The following is a 12544-nucleotide window of genomic DNA, read 5'->3' on the forward strand; positions in this document are numbered from 1 at the left end:
CTCATCATGGTCTTGAAAGTCACAAAAAATAAATTGAGTTATTATTAATTTATTTCTGTTTTTAAAATTACAGGAAGCAAATTAACTTGATCTTAATTTAATTTTCTTCTTGAAAAAACACTTCTTACATGTAAGGTGTTTAAGGAGAAGTCGACAAGGGATACTTGAATAACAAGATATGTTGTTGATTATTGACCATGTTACTTCTGTCACAAGAAAAAATTGACCTCAAGAATTTGTACTATTCATCACTTATTTTAATGCGGTCAAATCTTTCGCATGTGGAATCATTGACCACATTAATTGGTGGCTAAATAAATAACCAATTTAAATACAATTCTTTTCTTAACAAACACTTTCAGAGTTAAACCAATAGTAAATAAACAAAATTTCTCACATTCGATAAAAAACATCAAAAGAATTTTTAATCCAATTTTATTTTTAATTCATTTTATTTTATAAATAGATATTGAAATTTTCCTAAAACTGGCCTATAACAAGTTACAATGTCTAAATTAATTAACTATACAGTAAATTATAAAAAAATATTTTTTATTTAATTTTATTAAGAGGAAACATTAATTAAAATTTTAGAATCATTAATTATAAAATGTAACTAATTTATCCAAGTGAAAATAATATTTAAATTTATTTTGTTAGGTAAAATTTCATAAAGATAAATAAATTTAAAGAATGATTAAACTTTTATTATAAGTTTATACTTCAATATAATTTTAATTTATTTTTTTAATATCATCAATAAAGTATTAAAGGTTTTAAGGTTAGTTTAAATTAAGAATTAAATAAAATACTTTTAGTATTGACTAATACATACCTCAAACATAACTAATTTGTATGTAACTAATGTAATTAATTTTTAATAAAAAAATTATGTTACAATATTTAAATTTATGAAATGAATAATTTAATTTAAAATTTTAATATTTATAATGTTTTAAATTGTTGTAATAAAAAATTAATTGCATTAAATAACGAAATTGTATTAATAGTAATAAATATAGGTGTATGATTGATTTTGCATATACGCATAATCAATTAATTTCATGAGATAATGCATGCATTAGTAATCAATTAATCAATTATGCATATTACATTTGTATATATCTTAATCAAATTCAATTCGACTATACACTTTATAATTTGTCATATATAGGAGGACAAATATGTAAAATACAATTCACAGTAAATTACGTATCAACTTTTTAAAAGAACAAAAGTTTTAATTTAGTCCGTAAATTGGTAAAACGTGATAAAGTATTCCCTCATTTAGTGTAAATTTGATTTTTTATAATTATATTTTAAAGACAATGATCATGTGAAATTTAATAGAAGAATATAATTGTGACATTTGTATAACCATTATCATTAATTTAAATTTATTCTTTCTATCTATTTATATTTATATTTATATATATATATATATATATATATATAAATTTAAGAAAATAATTTATTTTTAAAATAATTTAAAATATTTTACGATAAAATATATTATTTTAATAAAATATTTGAAAAGCAACTAAATTCTAGAATTTTTTTATCAATTAAATTATTTGAAATTGTATAATAATTAAATTTTTTCTTATATTCAAATTCATCAACAGTATCTTTACATTTTCTTCTCATTTTAATACGTAATCGAAACATTATAAAAATTAATACTCTGGTATCAACTAGAAATTTTTTATTAATATCAATAAACTTTTTATATAAATTATTAGAATTATTTTATTGTTAGAAATTATTAACACTTTTTTCGATGTAAAGATTTTCTGATAATTATTAAAAAGCTTTCAAATGTTAACCTATGACGACTATTGAAATACCAACCTAAATAATAATTAATAAAAAAGGCTTCACTGATATTAATTGAAATTTTTTGACAAAAGAAGATCAATTAAAAAGACATTATATTTCTAAATTATTAACAATTATTTAATATTTAAATAATTTTTTACATTAAATAATAGTAAAAGTTTTATCTAAAAAGTTAAATTAATTTAAATTTAAAAGATCAAATTAAATACTTCAAAATAAGATCATTTTAAATTCAAGCTTTGAATGTGGTACAAATTATGAAATAATTTATCGTACAAATCCAAACATTTTAACAACTTGATCATTTACCCCATTCTTAACCTTGAGGTAAGATACACATTAAACATTGTTGAGGGAATTTATGTACAATTTAGACATGGATTGAAAGCATAGCAGCAATTAACTACAACCTAAATTGTTCAGTGTTTTAGTGAGGTTGGAACTGATGATCCAACCACCCCACCAAACCATTATTCTAAAACACCTTCTTCCCAATATCTAGTACAATATTCATGGTACAGAACACAGAATGTACAAGGAAAATAAATTAATGACAAAGAAAATATGTAGGTTCTGGGAAGGAGAGTTCAAAGTAAACCTGACATAACAAATAAAATCACTTCCTACCCAGCCTTACCAAATGCTGCTGATGTTTTGCTTCAGCAGCCTTATCAGCAGCTTCCCTTTTCTGTGCCCTCTTTGCCCTTCTGCCTGTGCTACTTTTCCCAACCTCTTTCTTCTTTGGCTCTCTCGAAGAGCTTGCTCCTGAATCCTGGAAGTTCGATCTGTTAGCCGGCCGAGCTTCTTGTCGGCCAGCCCTCACGTAGCCGTTATCTCCCCATCGACGGTTGCCGATACGAAAACTAGACGAACCACCATAATAAGCTTCATCCATATCATCGTCCACATCCTCGTCCTCATACTCGTACTGATAGTAATCTCCTAGTTCCTCGTATGCATCTTCGTGAACCACGTGTTCTTCAACTGATAAAGGTTTGAACCATGAGGCCCGGAGTAGCAGACAAACACTCTCCTCAAACATGTAATCTTGAATGCTGCAAGTGTGCAAGTGTAAGAACATGAAACAGCTTGGCTAGGAATGATTGTCAAACAGAAATTGTAAATATTCAACAATTCACAATTACAATGTTAAAAGATTAAGTAGTTGCGGAAGCTACATTATTTTTACAATTTTTTACAATAATCTTGAGTAATTTAGGTTCATGTAGTAAGAGATGGTAGTAATTTTTAACCATATTAGCATTTTGTTATACTAGTCTTGAACAATAGTTGAGAGTATCCACTCCCATACAAAACTTGAATGAATTCTTTCTATATTAGAAAAGGAATAAAAGAAAAAAGGTACCATAATTACCTGCCATCAAGCATGCGATGAATATTGAGAAACTCGAATGGATGTTTACATTGAGGACAAGTAACTTTCTCACGGTACGTAGCCCATCGAAGAATGCATGTTACACTGCACAAAAATAAAGTAAAACCATAAACAAAATATGCAGAACAAACATGACAAAATGATGACGATGATGATAAAAATAATGGTTATCTAAATTTCACAAGCTAGAACAACTGATACAATATTAGTCAGCAAAAACATTTACCAGCAAACTCAACAAATTTACAAAACATCGCTTATTTTATATGAAGATATACCAAGTTTCTAATTTTCTTTCAGGGTATTAAAAAAGGCAATTACATACCGCATATGATTAACTATGATGGGTAACAGTCATGTCAAAGAATTTAGACCAGAGATAATTAAACAACAGTGATGATTTCAAGTCCAATAAAGAGTTACTTCATAAAAAGATTTCCACCAGAAACAGCATCTTTTTTATGAGATGCTTTCCCCAATCATTAACAGAAGCTTGACGGGGCAGCCAATAATTTCCAAGTGTGCACTTAGTTTCCATTGCTGTGAAAGAAAATGCATGGAACGAAAAGGAAATACTACCAAATCAAAATAGAACAAAATTTTCTACAATGCACCCGTAATTAGCCAAAAGGAGCATTTAGAACAAAATAGCCAAAAATTTTCTACAATGCTACTTTTCCCAACCTTTTTCTTCTTCGACTCTCGCGATGAACTTGGTTCTGAATCCCAGAAGTTCGGTCGATTAACCGGCCAACTCGGCCGGTTAACCGATCGAACTTCCAGAATTCGGGAGCAAGTTAATCACGAGAGCCAAAGAAGAAAGAGATTGGGAAAAGTAGCACAGGCAGAAGGGCAAAGAGGGCACAGAAAAGGGAAGCTGCTGATAAGGCTGCTGAAGCAAAACATCAGCAGCATTTGATCAAGACATACTTGATAATGCATTGGCCAAAGTCGTGTTGATGATAATCCAATCAAGGCAGAGTTGGGGACATGTTAACCAAAGCCAAGTAACAGATGACTGACTATGCAAGGCCGAACTAACATTTCCCCAAGGTTGTGCAAACCAAAGAGGCACTTTGCAGATAGAGTAATAAAATGTTTTAGACAAAACCAACAAAAAAAAATTCTAGACCAATTGATTTCATAGGATGAAGATGCAAAAAGATATGCATTCGAACATCCAATCCAAATCCAACTAATTTCCAAATCCAATTAGTTGGATTGGATTTAAAATTCAAACCTATGGATTTGAAATTAAAACGAATCAACTAAAATGGACTTAAAAGTGATTTGAACCAATATGATTATGGATTGGATTTGTGGATCTTTCCACACCCTCAATTTACATACCAACCGAAAGTATATATCAACTGTAATGCAGCCACAAACTTGCCCTTGACTTCAATTCTCAAATCCAAAGCATAAAAGATATTAGAAAAAATGTCCACGCATGAATTAAATGATCTCTGTAGCTCAGACATAATCCACCCCCACTTAAATGAATCGGTCCTACATGATCAGGTTAAACACAAATAACATCCAAAGTACAAACATTTTAGAGGATTTTTGTTTTTTCCTATTTAGTTCAAGGAAGATAGACGCCACCATCATTTGGAAAGTGGCACTAATCCATGTCATTGAACAACAATGAGAACTGAAAATTCCAACCAATTCAAAGCAATTGGAACAATGAACACACCATACATAAAGATTCAAGAATGCACATTTTCCACAAACTCAACTATTAAAGCAACAGCAAGAGATCGTTCAGACAAACCAGTAAGCGTGTTCGCAACCTTTTACAAGAGCAGTTTCCTGCAGCACTATTTCATCCAGACAAATAGCACAGATTCCCCCATGACTTCCATTACCCACCTCGTGAATCACTGTCTCGCTCCCTTTCTCACTCTGAACATCAACAACACAAAAAAAGAAAAAAAGAAGAAGCAAGAAATCATCAAACAAATTTCATGCTGACATTTCCAACCCCGGAAATTACAACATCGACAAAATATCAGCAATAGATTAAAAACAAATAAGACCCACAAATAACAAATTCTGAAAATTTAACATGAAAACCTAATTGGGTATCCCAAAATCACCCAACCAAAACAGAAATTAAACACATGAATTGAATCAAAATAAGACATACCCATTAGAAAGAAGGAAGAAATATGCATACCCATTAGCTAGAAAGAAGGGGAAAATACCAGATCTTTGATTGTAAGGTCCTGAAAATCGTTGGTGAGGACCTGTTCGCCTTGGATGATCTTCACGAGTGAGGAAGTCATAGTGACAGATCCACAAGGTATAGAAGAGAATATAGTGGTGTGTGCTAAAACGCAGAACCATACAATAGAGAAACCTGAAAAAGGGAAATCAAGAGTAATAGAATAGAAGGAGGAGAGAGAAGGTAAAAAAAATATGCTGAGGAATGATTCTGTGATTCCAAAGGGATAAAGAAAACAGTAAAAAGATTGAAATTTTACACGAAAATCTCAATACCAAAAACTCCAAGTTTTGAACACAACACGCAATTGAAATAATTTTATATAATATTTTACAATTAATCTAGTTGACTCGTTTTAATCATTTCTCAGTTGTAATTAATCATATTTTTTTCCAGTTACAAAATTGAACCCAATCTTTGTTTTAAGATTCAAACACCCCAACAAATTGTATAAAAGACAATTTTTTTTACTAAAATCATGTTTAAATAGTTTATTTCACAAAACATTTAGGGGAGAAAAAAAATGATAAAACCAATTTTCTTTTAACATTATATTTAAAAGCAACAATAAGTAGGTCGGTGACGGAATTTGACTTTTTCAATTATCCATCTCGCATAGAATAAATTTGAAAAAGTTTAATAATCAGAGTTAAGGAAAGTTAAACTCTATCTTGATCTATTTACGTATCTTTAAGAAATCATATATAGCTTTACTAATTTGTCTTTGTAGTATACATGTTATTTGCTTTAAAAGAATATGGAGTAAAATGTTAATATATTTTCATATATATATATATATATATATATATATATATATATATATATATATATATATATATAATTAGTTATTTGATTTGATTTGTAGAATATCTTCTTATCATCCTACAACTACTTATATAATTAGTTATTTTATTTGATTTGAATATGTAGAATATCTTTATTTTTTTATGTTATTTTCTTATCATCCTACAACTACTTATATAATTAGTTATTTTATTTGATTTGGAAAATAAAAAGACAAAGTTAAGCTTGATTTGTCTTGAATTGTGTAGAAACTGCTTGACAAAGTTATTTTATATATGTCTTTTTATTTTAATTTAGTACCTACTTATATGTATTTAATTCAATTTTGTCCCATTTTTTTAATAAGTAAAATATTTTTGTAATCCATTTTTTAATAAGATTAAAACTAATTAAGTATAAATATTTTTACAAAAATTAAGTACTAATATTTATATTGTTTCTCTCAATTTCAGACCAAATTTATTATTTGTATAAATGTTTTACTAATATTTTTTATTAAAAATGACTTTTTAACATATTGCTTTATTAATTACTTTTTTATTAAGTAATCATGTTCTGTTAATTATTTTTTTTGTCCAAAATAGAATAATATTGTCTCTTACTAATTTTAAACCAAAATTTTTATTTATCTGAATGTTAAACTAATTTTTTTTATTAAAAATGACTTTTACCACTAAATTTTAATATAAATATCAAATACTTAATTTTTGTAAAAATTTTATACCTAATTACTTTTAATTTTATAAAAAATGTATTTTAATTATTAAAAAAATTAGGTCAAGATTGAATCAAATACATATAAGTAGGTACTAAATTGAAACCAAAAGACATATACGGGGACTAAATCGAGATCAACACAATGACATCTGATAATGACACTGACACGTGGCATGGCAATGCCAAGTGTCACAAAGGGACCTGACACGTGGCATTTTTATTTTTATTTTTTCAATATATTTAAAAAACAAATTAAATAAAATTTTTAAAAAAAATCAGAAAAAATCAAAAAGAAAATAAAAAAAATCAAAAAAATCATAGACTAACACGTGGCACGTTGACTAACGACGTTAGTCAACTCCGTCTGAAAGGGACCTAATTGAAGCACTTTTTCAAAGGTTGGGATGCAATTGACACTTTTTTAAAAACGGGTACCAGATTGACACACTTATACCAAAGTGGGTACCATCCGAGTAATTAAACCTTTCTTTTTCTTGAAAATAAAGCGAAAATATAATACAAACAACATTGACGAAACTTTTATAAAATAGAAAGAAAAAGGAAATTATGATGTGTTTTTGAAATAAGAATCATAATGTACTATCTCATAAGTTCTACGTGATAAACTTCAATGTATTATAAGAACCTTTTTTAACTAAAAATATACGTGTCTTGGATATTAATGATCTTTAGGTATTAGAGGCATTTAATAATAAAATGGTATATTTAAGAATTTTGGAGACTCTCATCATAATAATACAATAATACAATGGATTACCCTACTACATTCAAGGAACTTTTGCCTTCAATAATGTGGCTTATAAAGATTATAAAGAAGGTGTTAATAAGACTATACTTAAACCTGTATTATTGATTCTTTTTAAGGAAATTTTATTTCAAGAAAAGAAATAAAGGATATTAACATTAGGAAGGATCCAAATGGTATTAACTAATTATTACATTAGATACAAAGAAGGGCATGTGATTAAGTTAATTCGAATTTCTTTAAGAGAAATCTAATTAATTTTATATGACCATGAAAGAGGGAGTACTTGATATCAATCGATTATTCTGGTGAGTATTGCAAAAATAAAACTCTCTTAGTTCTCAATGCTATGTTGTTTGGGTTAATGCAACTCTTGAATCCAAGTATTCAATCTTTAATGTAACTCTTTGAATCAAAAAATTCTTTATTTTCAACCATTCTTCATAAATCACTCCATTAATAAGATATTAAACAAATTTCCTAAGAGATGCAGTGGTTATAAGGGGTGTAAAATTAGTTATTTTATTTGATTTGGAAAACAAAAAGACAAAGTTAAGCTTGATTTGTCTTGAATTGTGTAGAAAACCTGAGACTTCTGAACACTTGCCATCTGGAGACTAAAACCTAAGGACACGTGTGTAGTCCTTCTTAAGAAGAATCTAAACATCTCTTGTTCTATCTCTTATATTTGTTCTCTTTCCAACACTCCTTCTTCCAAGTTGTTTGTATTTTCTTTTTGGTTTAATTAGTATACCGACCTGTGCGTACACACTTATAATAATAACACCATTATGAATAGTAATAATAATAAAAAATAATAATAATTATACCAATGATACCAATAATAATAATATTTATGCTATAAATATTAATGTTAACACTAAGGCTAATGTCAACTATAATAATCTATAATTATTTATAAAGATATACATTAACAACAAAACAAATAAAAATGACAAGTAATTGAGATATGTAAGGCCCATTAATTTCTGGTTCCTTTTTCTGCCCTAAAAAGAAGGGGCTGCCCTACAACAGTTGGGCCTAGAGGCTGGCCCATTGGATAAATACCAAATTCGTGTTGCCCTAATCCACTTTCGTCTCATTTTCAGAAACAGACCTAGAGTTGTGTCGTCACACTCCGCTGTCGTAAGGAGCTCTGCTAGGGTTACATTTTCCCGATCGAACAGCGCTCAACCCCGTTCCCGTATTCTACGTAAGTCTCTTTCCAACCTCGCTCGTAGTTTTGTTACAGTTTCGCTGGATAACCCATTTTTCCCCCTGTCTCTCATCCTTTTCCAACACCCAGGGTCGCTCTTGGTATTGCCATTCACCGCTGTTAAGATCAAGGTCTCGTGCTAGTCTTTTCCCAGGTAAGGGAAGTTAGGACCTTCTGTTATTTGTGTTTTTCCGCTGTTTTGGACGTCTTTTCGTGTCTGTATGGATTGTTTGGTGTTGTGTCCGTTTTGGTTCGAGTTTAAGCATGTTTTGGTTTGAGGTTTGGCTACTGTATGCGAAAACAGTGGCGGGTGCTGGTTTTCTCGCCCAAGCGAGCTAGTCTCGCCTAGGCGAGATTATCAGAGGCTCGTCTAGGCTTTTGTCACTCGAATTGTCGCCTGGGCGACTTACGATCTTTTTGAGCGAGGGGTGTTCTCGCCTAGGCGAGATGGGATCCGCCTGAGCGAGAAGGTCCCCCTCGCCTGAGCGAGCCCTACTAGCTTGGGCGAGACAGCGGACAGGTTTTGATGTTGTTGTTGAGTGTTTCGCTGATGTGTGGTTTATTATATGATCGCGTATGCTTTACGAGATGGGTTGTGTGATGATGGCATGATTAATATGTTCCATTCGAAATGGAAAGGGCATGTTAGTTGATTTGGTATGAATTGAAAAGCACGGGTTGTATGAACTGTTAATTTTACATGATATTATTGTTATGAGAAATTATTGGTTGGTGGGTGGAACATGTTTAAAGTATGGGTAGGGCATAATTCCATGTCTTTTGTAATGAGAGATATTGGTGGCGCCTCATCGGTTGGACGTAATTCCATGGATCCCCTTAAGGGGAGCCCCTGGTGGTGCCTCGACAAACGGACGTAATTTCACGTGGGGGGGGGGGGGGGGCGTGGTGGTGCCTTAGGGCCAGGGCGTAATTCCACGAAGGCCATGTGGTGGTGCCTCCTGTAAGGGTATAATTTCGTGAAGGCCTCACGGTGACGCCTCAATGCTAGGACGTAATTCCACTGCCACGTGGTGGTGCCTCAGATACATATCCGGATAGTCAAGTCTTAGGTTTTGATATGGACGAGTACTTCACATGTGGGAGTTTGCTTTGTATGTTTGAATGTTAATGGTATGTTGTATGCATGATATGATGACCTTTTCGCTAGCTTACCCTTTTACTTGCTTGTGTGTTATGTGTGGACTCTACCCTTGCGATGATCATCAACTTTGTTGATGTAAGCAGATGTGAGAACTCCTGGCAGTGGTGATGGTAATAGGGATGCTGCAGCTTGACGCATTGGACAGGTGTTGGGCCCACTGTGGGGCCCATTACCGGCAGATTCTATTATTTATGTTGTTTTTGTACGAACAAGACCTAATACTCTTAATTGTGTTATTTTCAGTATATTTCCGGTTGGGCCATGTGGGGCCCTTTTCTTGTAATCCGGCTCTTTTTTATGTATTGTATACATTCTTACCCTAAATCACGTCCTCTCTGATTATTCAAGTATGTGATGTTTTATTAATTGAGGTTATTCAATTTTTGGGACGTTACAAGATACGATCCCGTAGTAAATTAATTTAAGATGTGTGTCTAAGTGCAATAATAATAATAATATCATTATAATAATATCTCGTAGTGATAAAAATAATAATAATACAATAACTACATATATAAAGAGATATACATTTATTGTGTCCTCTTTTGTTTATACAATTTTATCCTCTTAATTATTATTTGTCAAATTAAAATAATTATTCATAATAAAAATTATTTGTTCATTTTATCATTTTAATAATTTTAGTAACTATTTTTTAAATCAAATAATTACACAAATATAAAAATAAAATGAACAACAAAACAAATAAAAAGTGCAAGTAATTGAGATATAATCCTGTAGTAAATAAATGTAAAATATGTGTTTAACTATAATAATAATAATAACAACAACAACAATAATAATAATAATAATAATAATAATAATAATAATAATACAACTACATATATAAAGAGATAAACATCTTTGGTGTCTTTTTTTTTCAATTTTATCCTCTTAATTGTTATATTTTAAACTTAAATAATTATTTAAAAGAAAAAAAATTATTTTTCAGTTTTATTATTTTACTAATTTTAGTAACTATTTTTTTTGAATTGAATTAATTATTCAAATTAAATATAAATAAATAACAAAACAAATAAAAGGGTAAAATAATTGAAACATGATTCATAGATAGTAAGTAAAGTAAAATGTGTATGTAACCATAATAATAAAATAATAATAATAATAATAATAACTATTATAATAATTATAGTTATAATTAATAATAATATTAGTAATAATAATAATAGTAATATAATAATAAAAATAATTGTAGTTAATAATGATAATAATAATACTTAGAGTTGGTAGTAGTAATACTCATCATAAAAATTATAGTTGATAATAACAATTATAGTTAATAATAATTATTATTATTATTATAATTATAGTTGATAATAATAATAAAAATAACAATAATTAGAGTTATAATTGATAATAATAACAATAATATAAAATAGAATAATAAATATCATGAAAATTACGTTATATGGTTGTAAATTCTATTATTAATGAAATGAAATTGTAAATTCAGTTTTAAATATAATAAATAAAATTAATATAACAATATGGTGTAGTTAATTGATTTTATAAAATAATTATAATAGTATATGACCTGCGCATGTACACACATTTTTTTTATTTATTTCAAATCTGTTTAGAATAATAATATTATTGTTATTATATTTATTTAAACATTAAAAATAATAATAATAATATTAAAATCAATTATAAATTATAAAATTTTTACAAGATTAAAAATCCATTTAACAAAAATATTTAGTATAATAACGTTTTTTATAATTAAAAAAACACTTATACTAATAACATCACTATGAATAGTAATAATAATAATATAAATAATAATAATACTAATAATAACAAACAAATGATAATAATAATTTTTGTGCTATAAATATTAATATCAATGCAAATACCAAGATTAATGTTGACATACTAATAATCTATAGTTATATATAAAGATATACATCAACAACAAAACAATTAAGAATGACAACTAATTGAAATATGATCTCGTAGTAAATAAAATTAAGATGTGTATCTAACTATAATAGTAATAATAATATTATTATAGTAATATCCCGTAATGATAATAATAATAATATCATTATAACAATATCCCGTAGTGATAATAATAATAATAATAATAATAATAATAATAATAATAATCCACTAACTAAATACATAAAGAGATACACAATTTTTATGATCTTTTTTTGTTTTTACAACTATATCCTCTTAATTATTATTTATTAAATTTAAATAATTATTCATAATAAAAAAAATATTTGTCAGTTTTATCATTATACTAATTTTAGTAATTATTTTTTTTCAATTCAAAAAATACTAAGATATAGAGATAAAATGAATAACAAAACAAATACAAAGAGCAAGTAATTAAAATATGATCCCTAGTAAATAAAAGTAAAATATATGTCTAACTATAATAATAA

The 12544-nt window shown here is 28.3% G+C and overlaps 1 protein-coding gene across 1 annotated transcript; it reads right to left on the reverse strand.

Moving 5' to 3' along the window:
• Positions 1–2126: 2126 nt before the first annotated feature.
• Positions 2127–5709, reverse strand: LOC114188788 (uncharacterized). Its single transcript, XM_028077433.2, has 4 exons — positions 5446–5709; positions 5013–5143; positions 3215–3319; positions 2127–2894 (listed from the first exon to the last, which is right to left on the reverse strand). The coding sequence occupies exons 1-4, from the start codon at positions 5524–5526 to the stop codon at positions 2456–2458; spliced, it is 756 nt and encodes a 251-aa protein (XP_027933234.1). The 5' UTR covers positions 5527–5709; the 3' UTR covers positions 2127–2455.
• Positions 5710–12544: the final 6835 nt, after the last annotated feature.

Source organism: Vigna unguiculata, chromosome 6, assembly GCF_037176805.1.
Source record: "Vigna unguiculata cultivar grain cowpea cultivar isolate G323 ecotype 2 chromosome 6, ASM3717680v1, whole genome shotgun sequence".
Lineage (NCBI taxonomy): Eukaryota > Viridiplantae > Streptophyta > Magnoliopsida > Fabales > Fabaceae > Vigna > Vigna unguiculata.

Excerpts from the sequence above, each read along its gene's own strand:
- LOC114188788 (XM_028077433.2), bottom strand. The coding sequence starts at position 5,526 with ATGACTTCCTCACTCGTGAAGATCATCCAAGGCGAACAGGTCCTCACC. Across the intron at positions 5,144-5,445 it reads ACCTTACAATCAAAGATCTG|AGTGAGAAAGGGAGCGAGAC; the intron begins GTATTTTCCCCT and ends GTTGATGTTCAG. Across the intron at positions 3,320-5,012 it reads GGTTGCGAACACGCTTACTG|TGTAACATGCATTCTTCGAT; the intron begins GTTTGTCTGAAC and ends ATTTTTGTGCAG.